Genomic DNA, 15,792 nt, shown 5'->3' on the forward strand with positions numbered 1-15,792 from the left:
CTCCATTTTAAAACAATAAAAAAAGCAGCCTCCATTTTCCATAGCAGAACCGAGTCCTTGTAAAAGCAGGCATTCAGGCATTTCAGAGATATCAAAGCTTACCAGGGACAGCTAGCTCGGTAGACCAAGAACAGCACAGTAGAGATTGCTAAACAAAGTAACTCCCTGTACCCAGAGCTTCCTTGCTGTATGTAACTCTTTTTTCCTGCTTATGTAGCCCTTTTTTTCCTTTAAAAACTCTCCCAAAGACCGGGGCCTCACTCCTTCCTCCGATGTGCCAGTTGGTTGGATGGGGTCCCTGTCGCAGCTTGTACTCCTGAATAAACCTTGCTTTTGCAGTTCGGTGTGATCAACTCTCTGGGGGTCTCTGCGGGATCTAACGATCTGGGCACAACATATTTTTTGGTGCCCAACATATTCTCACTCCCAGAAAGCTACTCTCAGACTTAAATAAAAAAGATTTTATTATTTATGATTGTTCATTAATATAATATTATTAGGCCGGCACCGTGGCTTAACAGGCTAATCCTCCGCCTTGCAGTACCGGCACACCGGGTTCTAGTCCCGGTCGGGGTGCCAGATTCTATCCTGGTTGCCCCTCTTCCAGGCCAGCTCTCTGCTATGGCCCAGGAGGGCAGTGGAGGATGGCCCGAGTGTTTGGGCCCTGCACCCGTGTGGGAGACCAGAAGCACCTGGCTCCTGGCTTCGGATCAGCACGATGCGCCGGCCACAGCGGCCATCGGCAAAAGGAAGACCTTTCTCTCTGTCTCTCTCTCTCACTATCCACTCTGCCTGTCAAAAAAAAAATATATATATATATATATTATATTATTTAGTATTTTATTAGACATCTATAATTTAACTGTTAAATAAAAGGCCAGGCTTTATTGTACTTACAATTGATAGTACAACTTCACTTTCAGGTTAATGTGGTGCAAAACCCACATGGCAGTTCCTCCCAATTCAATGTGGAGAACCAGTTACTGCCCTAGGAACAGTAGGCTTTCCAAATACTTGCCTTAAAGATTTAAGAAGTATTCAACAGCCTCCAAACTTTAGCAATGTTTCCATGAGAAGAATGCCTGATAGAAAGAAACTAAGCCTTGGAACTAGTTTCTCCTAAGTCTCCAACTCCCATATAGACTCAACTTCCAATCTGCATCCCAGAACATTAAGGAAACAGAATCTCTAAGGAGACTCATCCCCTACATTCAATAATAATGTATTCCAATGCCTAGAAATAGCACCTGGTATGCATTTGGAGCTGATATTTGTTCAATGGATGAGTGAATGGAAAGTGTTGTTTTAGCACTTTTTACTTTTGATTATTACCAGTTGTGAAAAAAGTGAAAGTTGTTGTTATCAAAATGGAGTTGCTTGTGTCTACGTTGACAGTAAATAAATAAATAAATAAATAAGGCTAGGAAGGGAAGGTTCTTACACATTATTGCCTGATACTAGCTGTCACAATAGACTGCCAGACACCACGGCAACCTTACAGGATTCCACAGGAACTTCTATCTGCTTAACCTTGGACTAGCATCAGTCTGGTGATTCATTATTGTTGGCCAAAGGTTATTCTCTCAAAATATCTGATGCAATTCTCTAAGCGTTTGCCTTCAAAGATTTCCTCTTGCCTCGACCTCCTTGACTATGCCTGTAGTGACTGGAGAACATGGGAAGATTCCTACAAAGGATGAACTGGAAAGGAAATGAAGGTCCTGGGAACTGGGGCAGGAGTTTCTGTAGCATGGGTGTGAGAGGGCAACTTACACCAGGCTGACATCAGTGGGATTTCACTTCTAATATCCTATTTAACTTATCTTATACTTACCAAAAAAAAAAAAAATGAGATTCACAGATCTCCTAAACTGAGAGATGAGAATATCTAAAAGAGATGAAATCCACACTTCTCTTGTCAGGGGAGCATTGCAAAGTTCAGCAGACGCCAGGGAACATCTTCAACCTGCTGAAACACTAGAGGCACCTTTACTGGAAACAGGATCATCTCAGAACTGGAACTCGCCTGTTCATTAGATTTCCTCTTCCCACTCCTAGTCTCACTTACTCCGGGGCTCCAGAGCCCTGAGACATCAAAGCTGGAATCTGTTCCTTCCCTGCAAGTGTCCCCAGACAGATCATGACGTTAGAGGAAAACCTAGCTCTCCCCTCCCGGGGCTGCCACCCCCAGCCCTAGCTGCACGCCTCTGGGTTTGTGCTCGGCTCCCTCTGTGGTTCCTCTCACTGTGTCTCCCACAGCACAGTAGTACACAGCTGAGTCTGATAACTGCAGTGAGGATTTGTGCAGGTGGAAGGAGCTGTCCTTCTTGACAAGAGTGGCATGAAAACCTTCATGCTCTGTTTTCTGGTTTTCTGCTGTGCTTTGCAACAGGAGCTGAGGACCTTGATGGAGATACTGGACGTACCAGAAAAGGAAACCTGAATAGCTGGTTTGGTAGCTGCAGTTCATGGTCAGAGATGAGCCATCGGAGAGGATAACGGGTCCCTCTGTCTGGGACACTGAGGCTCCATTCGTATGTCCTAAAATGATTAAAGTGTTGTTATTTAGGAATGTATCAACAGGACAGTCCTGGGAGGAAGTGGGCTAGAGATCTTCACCCAGACCTGGAAACAGAAAACCATTTAGAAAACCAAACATCACTTACGCACAGTTAGCAGCAGGACCACCACAGTCGCTGAGCAAGACTCAGAGAGCATTGCTGGTGAGCTGGGGGAAAGATGTCAGGGTGATGTTCTAGCTCCAGAACCTGGGTTCTTGGTAGGAACTCCTGGAAAATCCTTGCTCCTTGAAAAGACAGCCTCCCTGTTCTGCAGCAATTGAAACAATGAAGAGTGAACCAAACATGCACCTGTCAAACCATGTAAGTCATCTGGAAAACAACCCTCATCTTAAGAAAGATGCGCCCTCTTGTGGTTTGTCCAAGCATCCGCAGCTTGTTTTATCGCTCTCACATCTGACGTCATTTTTCCAGTTTCTTTGAGAGATAATCCAACAAGGGAAGAAGGATACACAGCAGACTCATAGAATGGCAGATGCCCTAAATAGCACTCTGGCCTCAGAATCAACCCTTCAGGCATTCAGATCTGGCTAAAAAGCTCATGAAAGTATTTCAGGCATGAAAAGCCAAACACTCTGGCAAAAAAATAAAATGACCTAAATGAAAGATCCCTGTGAGTGAGATCCCAGTGGAAAGAAGGGGCCATCAAAGAAGGAGATACTTTTCTCTGAAGGGAGGAGAGAACTTCCACCTTGACTATTGCCTTGTCTAAATCAGATGGGAGTTTGTGAACTCGAGAGGCTTCCATAGCCTTGGCAGCTCATGACAAGAGCCCAGGGTGATTACTGACGTCATGAATAAGACTGTCAATTGTTAAATAAATACCAGGAGTCACTGTGCACTTACTCCCCATGTAGGATCTCTGTCCCTAATGTGCATACTATGTGAATTAATGGTATAACTAGTACTCAAGCAGTACTTTATACTTTGTGTTTCTGTGTGGGTATAAACTGTTGAAATCTTTACTTAGTGGGCCAGCGCTGTGGCTCAATAGGCTAATCCTCCGCCTTGTGGTGCTGGCACACAGGGTTCAAGTCCCGGTCGGGGCACCAGATCCTGTCCCGATTGCCCCTCTTCCAGGCCAGCTCTCTGCTGTGGCCAGGGAGTGCAATGAAGGATGGCCCAAGTGCTTGGGCCCTGCACCCCATGGGAGACCAGGAGAAGCACCTGGCTCCTGGCTTCAGATCAGCGTGATGCGCCGGCTGCAGCGCGCCGGCCGCGGTGGCCATTGGAGGCTGAACCAAGGGCAAAGGAAGACCTTTCTCTCTGTCTCTCTCTCTCTGTCCACTCTGCCTGTCAAAAAATAAAATAAAATAAAAAAGAAAAGAAAAGAAAAGAAATCTTTACTTAGTATATACTAAGTTGATCTTCTGTACATAAAGATAATTGAAAATGAATCTTGATGAAGAATGGGATGGGAGAGGGAATGGGAGATGAGATGGTTGCAGGTGGGAGGGAGGCTATGGGGGGAAAAAGCCACTATAATACAAATTTTGTACTTTGGAAATTTGTATTTATTAAATAAAAGTTTAAAAATAGAATAAAGAATAACACAGTGTACACATGATCTTCCACATGATCTCTCAGGATTGGAAAACACAAGCATCATAGCCAGGTATTACACTTTATTTTGATGTTATATCATTCAATAATGTGAAACTTATTTTAGGGATGAAAAAAGGAAAGCTTTCAGTAATGATTTCTGAAAGCTGTCATCCATATGGGGTACTGCCATATTACTTCTCCATCAATTACTATTACATAATTCCTTCCACCTTAAATTGCATTGCAACATCCTGAAGTCATCCAAACCACCCAAAAGAATTCCATTATGGAAGAGTAACTCAGAGCACAGCACTATTGACAAAACAAAAATCTATTTGATTTTTTTCACTTCATTTTAGATGGCATGATACATGATATGATATAATTGCTGTCACTGGTGTGCTTGATAAACCCCACGAAGAGTAAAACTAGAAGTTCCTTTTGACTCTGGCCCAGAACAGCTTACACCTCTCAGGCACAACCTCCCAAAACCACAGGTTCACTTCTGGTGCTCTCGGCTTTGCTCTTCCATGTCTTCTAACAACAGAAAACAAAGCAGATGTGTTTGGGTTGATAATAGCATCTTAAATCTGCAGGTACCATGGAGTAAAGTATTATGAAGACAAATCTTTTTGGACATATAAAGTTCTTGCCTTTATAGGCAATAAACTCTTAAAATTTTTAAATTTCTGATCTACATAATCATTGCACATGTTTTTCAGCTATTGTATGATATTTCAGCACCTGTACACAATGAGTCCTGAACAAACCATGGTACTTAGTATTTCCATTTGTTTATCATTATTTTGGTTTGGATTTTTTATTTCCTCTCCTCTAGCTCTTTAAAAATTTATATAATATGCAGATCTCCATTCATCTTTGGGCTTCATTCTCCAGAAAATGGGTGAAAGCTGAGTTCAAAGTTAAGTGCAGACTAGAAGCAAAACTAGCAGCAGAGATTGGAATATTCCTTTCACAGAAGTTGACCTGTCCAGTTAATCCCTGACAGAACCAGTGAACTGAATCCAGAGGCGATGAAATTGTGTCTTAATTTCTCTTGGTTTATCCAGAAATGTACCTAAAATACAATTGTTAAATGCTTCTGTGATGACATCATTTCTATAATAATAAATTGGGAGGTGGAAGTAGTGAATTTCTTACATCTTGTGATTTCAGAAGATAGTTTGGATCTGGGATACAATGACAACTAGAATCCAAGAAATAGCTATGAGGAGGAAAGAGCTCACTGAGAGAGACCTGCAGAGAGTTCCAGGGCTTCCTTCAAGTATTCAAGGAGCATGCACAAGGGAGGCCAAATAATACCATCCAAAAGAACTAGAGTAATCAGAGCACAACTGGTGCTCACAAGGGGGCAGGACTGGGCCAGGTCCCACTGGCCATACTGTAAAACTCAAAATTCATGGATAAATAGGTGGTGTAAGCAAAAAGGTCTTGCTGCAGAAGTAGGAGATTATTAGCCTAGAAGCAGACTAATGCATGGAGATATATGTGTGTGTGTGTGTGCACATACGTATTTTTAAAATATTCAGAAAAACATTCAGAAGGAACATTCTCAGTGCAATCAAGGCAATATATTACAACCTCAGGACAGCTTCATAATTAATGGGAAAAGGGTGAAAGCGTTTCCACTGAGTTCTAAAACCCAACAAGGATACTCACTCTCTCCATTGCTATCCATATAGTTCTGGAAGTTTTAGCCAGAGCCATAGGTAAGTAAAAGAAATCAAAGGGATACAAATTGGAAAAAAAGAAGTCAAACTATCTCTCTGTTTACAGATGACATAATCACGTATATAGTAGATCAAAAAGACTCCACTAAGACATTTTGGACTCATAAGAGAGTTTAATAAAGTTGCAGGGCATAAAATCAATACACAAAAATCAATAGCCTTTGTATACACAGAGAATGTCATGGCTGAGAAAGAACTTGTAAGATCAGTCCCATTAACAATAGGTACAAAAAATTTATATACCTGGAATACATTTAACTAAGGATGTGAAAGATCTCTACAAATCAATCACATCAAGGTAGCATGTACCAATGCCATCTTACTAGTCAGAGTGATCAGTTTAAGTTCATAATTGATCATAAAGATAGGATTAAGTGTCAAAGGGATCACATAAACAACAATAGTGTCCGCTAACAATAACTGATAGAATTAAAAAGGAGAGTGATCCAACATGGTAAGTGGGATACACAGCAGACTCATAGAATGGCAGATGTCCTAAACAGCACTCTGGCCTCAGAATCAGTCCTTTACATTTTGGATCCAGCTAAATAGCCCATGAGAGTTTCTCAGGCATGGAAAACCAAGACACTCTGGCCAAAAAAAAAAACGAACTAAATGAAAGATCCCTGTGAGTGAGATCCCAGCGGAAAGAACGTGCCATCAAAGAAGGAGGTACCTTTATCTGAAGGGAGGAGAGAACTTCCATGTTGACTATTGCCTTGTCTAAATAAGGTTGGAGTTTGTGAACTCAAGAGGCTTCCATAGTCTTGGTAGCTCATGACAAGAGTCTCGGGTGATCACTGACATCATAAATAAGAGTGTCAATTGTTAATCAACAATGGGAGTCACTGTGCACCTCCTCCCCATGTAGGATCTCTGTCCTTAATGAGTTTACTAAGTGAATTAATGGTAAAACTAGTACTCAAACAGTACTTCATAATTTGTGTTTCTGTGTGGGTGCAAACTGTGGGAATCTTTACTTAGTATATACTAAGTTGATTTTCTGTATATAAAGATAATTGAAAATGAATCTTGTTGCCGGCGCTGTGGCTCAACAGGCTTATCCTCAGCCTTGTGGCGCCCGCACCCCGGGTTCTAGTCCAGGTTGGGGCGCCAGATTCTATCCCGGTTGCCCCTCTTCCAGGCCAGCTCTCTGCTATGGCCTGGGAAGGCAGTGGAGGATGGCCCAAGTCCTTGGGCCCTGCACCCACATGGGAGACCAGGAGAAGCACCTGGCTCCTGGCTTCAGATCAGCACGATGCGCTGGCCGCAGCGGCCATTGGAGGGTGAACCAACGGCAAAAAGGAAGACCTTTCTCTCTGTCTCTCTTTCTCTCACTATCCACTCTGCCTGTCAAAAAAAAATGAATCTTGATGAAGAATGGGATGGGAGAGGGAGTGGGAGATGAGATAGTTGTGGGTGGGAGGGAGGTTATGCAGGGGAAAGCCACTATAGTCTAGAAGTTGTACTTTCATAATTTATATTTTTAAAATAAAAGTTTAAAAAAATTAAACTTGAAAAAAGAAAGATCTCTACAATAAAAAATTTAAATCTTAAAGAATGAAATAGAAAATACACAAAAATGGAAAAATATTCCATGTTCATTGATTTGCAGAATTAATATCATACTAGTACACACTAGAACATACTAATGAAAGCAGTGTATAGATTCCATGCAATCCCAATCAAACTACAAACAACATTCTTCTCATATCTAGAAAAATATGATGCTAAAATCATTCGGACACAAAATAGACCCCAAATAGCTAAAACAGTCTTAAACAACAATAATTAAAAAAAAAAAACAGAAGCATCACAGTACTAGATATCAAGACATATTACAGGACAGTAATAATCAAAACAGCTTAGTAATGGCACATAAATAGACTTGCAGAACAATTAAACAGATTAGAAACTTCAGAAATTAATCTGCATATCTACAACCAACTAATCTTTGACAAAGGAGTTAAAATCAATCCCTGGAGCAAGCACAGCATCTCCAACAAATGGAATTGAGAAAATTGGAACTACGCATGCAGAAGTATGATAAAGACCTCTACAGACTCCTTTTCAAAAATCAACCCATGATGTGTCAAGAATCTAAATCTTACCTGATGCCATCAAATTACTAGAGGAAAACTTCAGAGAACTCTACAAGACATTTGCATAAGCAAAGGCTTCTTGGAAAAGACTCCAGAACCACAGGCAATCAAAGCAAAAAGAGACAAATGGGATTACACCAAGCTAAGAAGCTTCTGTTAGCAAGGGAAGTACTCAACAGAGTGAAGAGGCCAAAAGCAGAATGGGATAAAATGTTTTCAAACAATGTAACTGATAAAGGTGGGATATCCAGAACTACGAAGAGTTCAAGAATCTCAAAAACAACAACAAAAAAACAAAGAAACAAACCAGTTAAGGTTGGACAAGGGACATAAAGAGGCATTTTTTAATTTTCTTTTTTTAAAGATTTATTTATTTATTTGAAAGAGTTACAGAAAGAGAGGAAGAGAGAAAGAGAGGCAGAGAGAGAGTTCTTCCATCTGCTGGTTCACTCGCCAATTGGACACAATGGATGGAGCTGTGCCGATCCGAAGCCAGGAGCTAGGAGCTTTTTCCAGGTCTCCCATGCTGGTGCAGGGGTTCATGTACTTGGGCCATCTTCTACTGCTTTTCCAGGCCATAGCAGAGAGCTGGAATGGAAGTAGGGCACTCAGGACTGGAACTCTAAACAATGGAATGCCGGCACTACAGGCAGCGGCTTTACCCGCCACACCAGAGTCCCAACTCTACTTGATGGTACGTTTATACTCAATTTCCAGATTCACAAGTTGTGTTTGATAAACACAACTTCTAAACGGGTTCCTTGGACTAAAATAGGAGGTTCTTTTCGTGCAGTGAGGGTGCCCTCTGAGACCCCATGTCTTTGATGCCACAGCCCTACACATTTCCTTTCAGTGAGATTCCCCCTGCAGTCAAAAGAACAGAACAAGGCACAATAATAATTAAAAGAATATGCTCCTGAGGCCAGCAGAGTGGTGCAGCACGTTAAAGCCGCAGTTTGCAGTGCCGGCATCCTATGTGGGAGCTGATTCAAGTTCTGGCTGCTCCACTTCCGATCCAGCTCTTTGCTGTGGCCTGTGAAAGCAATAGAAGATGGCCCAAGTCCTTGGGCCTCTGCACCCATGTGGGAGACCCAGAAGAAGCTCCTGGCTCCTGGCTTCTGACCAGCACAGCTCTGGCGGCTGTGGCCATCTGGGGAGTGAACCAGCAGATGGAAGAGCTCTCCCTCTCTCTCTCTCACTCTCACTCTCTACCTTTGCCTCTCTGTAGCTCTTTTAAATAAATAAATCTTAAAAAAAGAATATGCTCCTAAAAAAGGAAGAGCTAACATTAACCCAAATTACTTTTCACCTGAAATCAACAAGAACAGTTGCAGCATAAAACCCAGAGTCACGCCACACCTACAGCTGACTTGGGACTAACACGGAGAGACAAGGCCAAGCTCCCCTCACAGTCATTCCCGACTGGGCTCCTGTCTGTTGTGCCGGGGAGAAGATGGGAAGATTCCTGCAAAGGAAGAACTGGAAAGGAAATGAAGGTCCTGGGATCTGGGGCAGGAGTTTCAGTAGCTCAAGCTGTGAGGAAGGCCATTTGCACCAGGCTGACATCAGTGGGATTACACCTCTGATAGCCCATTAAATTAATCTTATATCTAGCAAAAATGATGAGATCCTAGCAGAGCTCTCAGACCGAGAGATGAGGAGATCTCAGAGAGACAAAATCCACATTTCTCTTGGCAGAGGAGGAGAACAACTTCAGCAGACGCCAGGGAACATCTTCAACCTGCTGAAACACTAGAGGCACCTTTACTGGAAACAGGATCCTCTCAGATAACTGGAACTCGCCTGTTCATTAGATTTCCTCTTCCCACTCCTAGTCTCACTTACTCCAGGGCACCCGAGCCCTGAGACATCAAAGCTGGAATCTGTTCCTTCCCTGCGAGTGTCCCCAGACACATCATGACGCTGGAGGGAAATCTAGCTCTCCCCTCCCAGGGCTGCCACCCCCAGCCCCAGCTGCACGCCTCTGGGTTTGTGCTCGGCTCCCCCTGTGTTTCCTCTCACTGTGTCATCCAGAGCACAGTAGTACACAGCTGAGTCTGATAACTGCAGTGAGGATTTGTGCAGGTGGAAGGAGCTGTCCTTCTTGACAAGAGTGGCGTGAAAACCTTCATGCTCTGTTTTCTGGTTTTCTGCTGCGGTTTTCAACAGGAGCTGAGGACCTTGATGGAGATACTGGACGTACCAGAAATGGAACCCTGAAGAGCTGGTTTGGTAGTTGCAGCTCAGATTCAGAGATGAGCCCTCGGAGAGGATAACGGGTCCCTCTGTCTGGGTCACTGAGTCTCCATTTGTCTGTCCTAAAATGATTAAAGTGTTGTTATTTAGGAATATATCACAGGACATTCACCAGGGGGAAGTGGAGCTAGAGATCTTCACCCAGACCTGGGAACAGAAAATCATTTAGAAAACAAAACATCACTTACGCACAGTTAGCAGCAGGACCACCACAGTCACTGAGCAAGATGCAGAGAGCATGGCTGGTAAGCTGGCGGAAAGACAAAGTCCTGGCAGCCTTGGATGCACCCCGGATGTCAGGGTGATGTTCTAGCTCCAGAACCTGGATTCTGGGTAGGAACTCCTGGAAAATCCTTGCTCCTTGAAAAGACAGCCTCCCTGCGCTGCAGCAATTGAAGCATGTGAAGAGTGAACCAAATATGCACCTGTCAAACCACTTAAGTTATGTGGAAAATAACCCTCATCTGAATAATGATGCGCCCTCTTGTGGTTTGTCCAAAAACTGACAGTTGCATCATGGCTCTCACATTCGACTTCATTGCTCCAATATTTTTGAAGTTAAGAGGATTTTGAAGGTTTTACCTCAAAGAAACCATAAACCTTTTTTAGGGGATGTATGCACCAAATACACTCCATTATAACACGGTTCACACATGATCTTCCACATGATCTCTCAGGCTTGGAAAACCTCAGCATCATAGCCAGATGTTAAACTGTATTTTGATGTTTCAAAAACATGCAATAATGTGAAAATTCTTTTAGGGATGAAAAAAGGAAAACTTTCAGTAATGATTCCTTTTTTAAAAAATATTTATCTATTTATTTGTAAGTCAGAGCCACAGAGAGAGGAGAGACACAGAGAGACGGGGGTGGGGGGTGTCTTCCATTGCTGGTTCACCTCCCTCCCCCCCACCCCCAATTGGCTGGAATAGCTGGAGCTATTCCAATCCAAAGGCAGGAGCCAGGAGCCAGGAGCTTCTTCTGGGTCCCTTTGGGTTGTTTAGGGGTTTAAAGACTTGGGCCATCTGCCACTGCTTTCCCAGGTCATAGCAGATAGCTGGATCAGAAGTGGAGCAACCAGGAATCAAATCGGTGCCCAAATGATGTCAGCACTGTAGTTGGCAGTCACATACTATGCAACAGCACTGGCCCCAGGAATGATTTCTGAAAGCTGTCATCTGTATGGGGTACTGCCATATTACTTCTCCATCAATTACTAGCACATACTTCTCTCCACCTGAAATTGCATCACCACATCCTAGTATACCGAGATCAACAAAATCATCCAAATAATTTCCAGTATGTGAGAGTAACTGGGAGTACACCAGCGTTGACAAAACAAAAAGCCATTTGATTTTTTTCCACCTCATTTTAGACGGCATGATATGATAGAATTGCTGTCACTGGTGTGCTTGATAAACCCCACGAAGAGTAAAACTAGAATTTCCTTTGACTCTGGCCCAGAACAGCTTACACTTCTCAGGCACAACCTCCCAAAACCACAGGTTCACTTCTGGTGCTCTCGGCTTTGTTCTTCCATGTCTTCTAATAGAAAACTAAGCACGTGTGCCTGGCTTGATAATAGCATCTTAAATCTGCAGGACCACTCAGTAAAGCATTAGGAAGACAAATATTTTTGGACATATAATGGAAGTTCTTTCCTTTATAGGCAGTAAACTCTTTTAATTTTTAAATTTCTAATCTACATAACCACTGTACGTGTATTTGAGCTACTGTGTGATATTTCAACACCTGTACACAATGAGTCCTGAACAAACCATGGTACTTAGTATTTCCATTTGTTTATCATTATGTTTGGTTGGAGTTTTTTATTTCCTCTCCTCTAATCAAAAAATAATATAAGCTGGTGATGATGTGGAAAAATAAACTGACTGTAGAATGTAAATTAGTACAACTAGAAAACCGTATAGAGATTTCTCTGAAATCTGAAACTAGATATACCATGGATCCAGCCATCCCATTCCTGGAAATTTACCAAAACAAATGAAATGAGCATATGAAAGAATTATTTGTATTCCCATGTATATTTCTGAATTGACAACACCAAAGATATAGAATCAACCCACATGCCCATCAGTTGACTACTGGATAATGTGCTATATATATAAGCACAACAGCACGCTACTCAGTCTTAAAAAAACAATGAAATCCTGCCTTTTGCAACAAAATGGACATAGATGGAAACAATTATGCTTAGTGAAATAATCCAGTCCCACAAGACAAATACATGTTTTCTCTTATATGCAGTGTTTAATATGGAATCCCAAAAAAAATAGGATAGAGATGAAATGAACACTGGTGATTTGATTGTTGATTTTAGCCCTTGTTGAACTAGTGTGCTCTTCCAGTTTTACTTGTTGAATATTATGGTTAGTGGTGCATGAAGCCTGTGATTATAGAGTGGATTGAAATTACATATTTGCAGAAAATTTAAAAGACAAAAAAGATGGGAAGGAAGTAGGTGAATTCAGGAAGGGATAGAGGAGCAAGGGGAATATGGTTTTTATTTAGAACTGCACCTATGAAATATACAAAATCTGCTCTTTTTATATTAATCAAAATATGTGCTGAGAATAACCATAAATTACAAAAAAGGAAGTCATGTACAGAAGACAATTTTAAGGCAGATTACACCCGATATGATCAAGACCCAATAACATACACCTAGGAATCACAGAGAGAATGAGGGATTACCCAAAAGAGCAGGGAACTCCACAAAGAGGAAACTCAACTTGTGAAAACTTTACCATGTAGAACAACATTTTTAACTTTGAAAACACCAAGCCTGTGGAGGATGAGGAAACAGAATTGACAAAATCTACCCTAAGGAGCACAATGGCTGATATGACAGCTTAAAATTCAGATTGTCAGTACCTGGTAAAATTGAAAATTTCGTGCAAAGGAACTCTGACCTGACACAGATTCAGATTTCAACATAATTGGGAGTCACCAACGCAAGCCAATAGCACAAGTCATCTTCCAACTTCAGGGAACAGAACCATTTGGTGAGTTTCACAGTAATACTCCAATGTATAAATGTTGTGAAGCAGCATTTTTTAATAAACAAGGAGACACATTATACAAAAGGTTTCATAATTTATACAACTGCTGAACCATGATAGGCACTCACATATTTGTTGAAAGGATGAATCTAGGCATCCAATGATGCATAGGATTTTAGTTTTTCAGATTTGTATTTCTTTTATTTGTAAGATTTATTTATGAGAGTTTTGAAAGGCAGACTTGCAAAGACACAGGGAAACTCAAAGAGATCTTCCATTAGGTAGTTCACTCCACCAAACTGCCTACAACAGACAGAGCTAGGCTAGGCTGAAGACAGGAGCCAGGGTCTCCACCCAGGTCTCCTACCATGTGGAGAGGCCAAAGGACTTGGGTCACCGTCTGCTACCTCCTATGAGCATTAGCAGGAAGCTCGATTGGAAACAGAACAGCAGGGACTCGATCAGAGGAATGGGATGTGGGCATCCTAGGCAGGCAGCCCAAGCTGCTCACTATCCTCAGACTTAGATCAGCCTAAGTACTACATTGAAAATTGATGCAGTTGTGTTCCTGAAGCATTACCTGATGGTACATTCTATAAGATTTATTTTTCCTTTAGGTGGTTGAGTTACAGATGGAGAGAGGGAAAGACAGAACTATGTTCCATGTGCTGTTCACTTCCCAAAAGGCCACAACAGCAGGAGTTGGGCAGGTCCGACGTCAGGAGACAGGAGTTTCATTCAGGTCTCTCATTTTGGTGCAAGGTGCCAGCTTTTCCCAGGCTTTCTCAGGCCATAGCAGAGACCCTGGATTAGAATTGGAACACTTGGGACTGAAATCTTTTATTTAGCAAAATGAAGAGATCCTTGCAAGTCTCACAGACTGAAAGATGAGGAGATCTCAGGAGAGACCAGATCCACATTTCTCTTGGCAGAGAAACCCTGCAAACTTCAGCAGACACCAGAGAACATCTTCAACCTGCTGAAACACTAGAGGCACCTTTACTGAAAGCAGGATCCTCTCAGATAACTGGAACTCGCCTGTTCATTAGATTTCCTCTTCCCACTCCTAGTCTCACTTACTCCAGGGCGCCCGACCTGAGACATCAAAGCTGGAATCTGTTCCTTCCCTGCGAGTGTCCCCAGACACATGATGACGTTAGAGGAAAACCTAGCTCTCCCCTCCCGGGGCTGCCACCCCCAGCCCCAGCTACACGCTTCTGGGTTTGTGCTCGGCTCCCCCTGTGGTTCCTCTCACTGTGTCTCCCACAGCACAGTAGTACACAGCTGAGTCTGATAACTGCAGTGAGGATTTGTGCAGGTGGAAGGAGCTGTCCTTCTTGACAAGAGTGGCGTGAAAACCTTCATGCTCTGTTTTCTGGTTTTCTGCTGCGGTTTTCAACAGGAGCTGAGGACCTTGATGGAGATACTGGACGTACCAGAAAAGGACATCCAAATAGTCAGCTTGATAGTTGCAGTTCAGAGTCAAAGATGAGCCCTCGGAGAGGATAACGGGTCCCTCTGTCTGGGTCACTGAGGCTCCCTTCGTCCATCCTAAAATGATTAAGGTGTGTTATTTAGGAATATATCAACAGGAAAGTCCCGGGAGGAAGTGGGGCTAGAGATCTTCACCCAGACCTGGGAACAGAAAATCATTTAGAAAACCAAACATCACTTACGCACAGTTAGCAGCAGGACCACTACAGTCACTGAGTAAGACGCAGAGAGCATGGCTGGTGAGCTGGCGGAAAGACAAAGTCCTGGCAGCCTTGGATGCACCCCGGATGTCAGGGTGATGTTCTAGCTCCAGAACCTGGATTCTGGGTAGGAACTCCTGGAAAATCCTTGCTCCTTGAAAAGACAGCCTCCCTGCTCTGCAGCAATTGAAGCATGTGAAGAGTGAACCAAATATGCACCTGTCAAACCACTTAAGTTATGTGGAAAATAACCCTCATCTGAATAATGATGCGCCCTCTTGTGGTTTGTCCAAAAACATCATGGCTCTCACATTCGACTTCATTTCTCCAGTATATTTGAAGTTAAAAGAGGATTTTGAAGGTTTTACTTCAAAGAAACCATAAACCTTGATATGACTGTTGCACCAAATACACTCCATTATAATACAGTGTACCCATGAACTTCCACATGATCTCTCAGGCTTGGAAAACCTCAGCTTCATAGCCAGGTGTTAAACTGTATTTTGATGTTTCAAAAACATGCAATAATGTGAAAATTCTTTTAGGGACAAAAAAGGAAAGCTTTCAGTAATCATTTATGAAAGCTCTCATCTGTATGTGGTACTAAAATACTAATTATCCTTTTTTTTTTTTTTTTTTTTGGACAGGCAGACTGGATAGAGTGAGAAACAGAGAGAAAGGTCTTCCTTTTTGCTGTTGGTTCACCCTCCAATGGCCGCTGCAGCAGGCGCATCTCACTGATCCAAAGCCAGGAGCCAGGTGCTTCTCCTGGTCTCCCATGCGGGTGCAGGGCCCAAGCACTTGGGCCATCCTCCACTGCCTTCCCTGGCCATAGCAGAGAG

General features: G+C 42.6%; 3 gene segments (V, D, J or C); all 3 read right to left on the reverse strand.

Annotated features, from left to right (window-relative positions):
* Nucleotides 1–2,158: 2,158 nt before the first annotated feature.
* On the reverse strand, nt 2,159–2,718 carry LOC133770503 (T-cell receptor alpha chain V region RL-5-like). The segment is given in 2 exon segments: nt 2,159–2,541; nt 2,667–2,718. Coding segments are annotated over 2 exon segments (435 nt in total).
* Nucleotides 2,719–9,912: 7,194 nt separating this feature from the next.
* Nucleotides 9,913–10,473, reverse strand: LOC133770504 (T-cell receptor alpha chain V region RL-5-like). The segment is given in 2 exon segments: nt 9,913–10,295; nt 10,422–10,473. Coding segments are annotated over 2 exon segments (435 nt in total).
* Nucleotides 10,474–14,463: 3,990 nt separating this feature from the next.
* On the reverse strand, nt 14,464–14,984 carry LOC133770505 (T-cell receptor alpha chain V region RL-5-like). The segment is given in 2 exon segments: nt 14,464–14,807; nt 14,933–14,984. Coding segments are annotated over 2 exon segments (396 nt in total).
* Nucleotides 14,985–15,792: the final 808 nt, after the last annotated feature.

The sequence above is a fragment of the Lepus europaeus genome, chromosome 11 (genome assembly GCF_033115175.1).
Source record: "Lepus europaeus isolate LE1 chromosome 11, mLepTim1.pri, whole genome shotgun sequence".
In the NCBI taxonomy this organism is placed as follows: domain Eukaryota; kingdom Metazoa; phylum Chordata; class Mammalia; order Lagomorpha; family Leporidae; genus Lepus; species Lepus europaeus.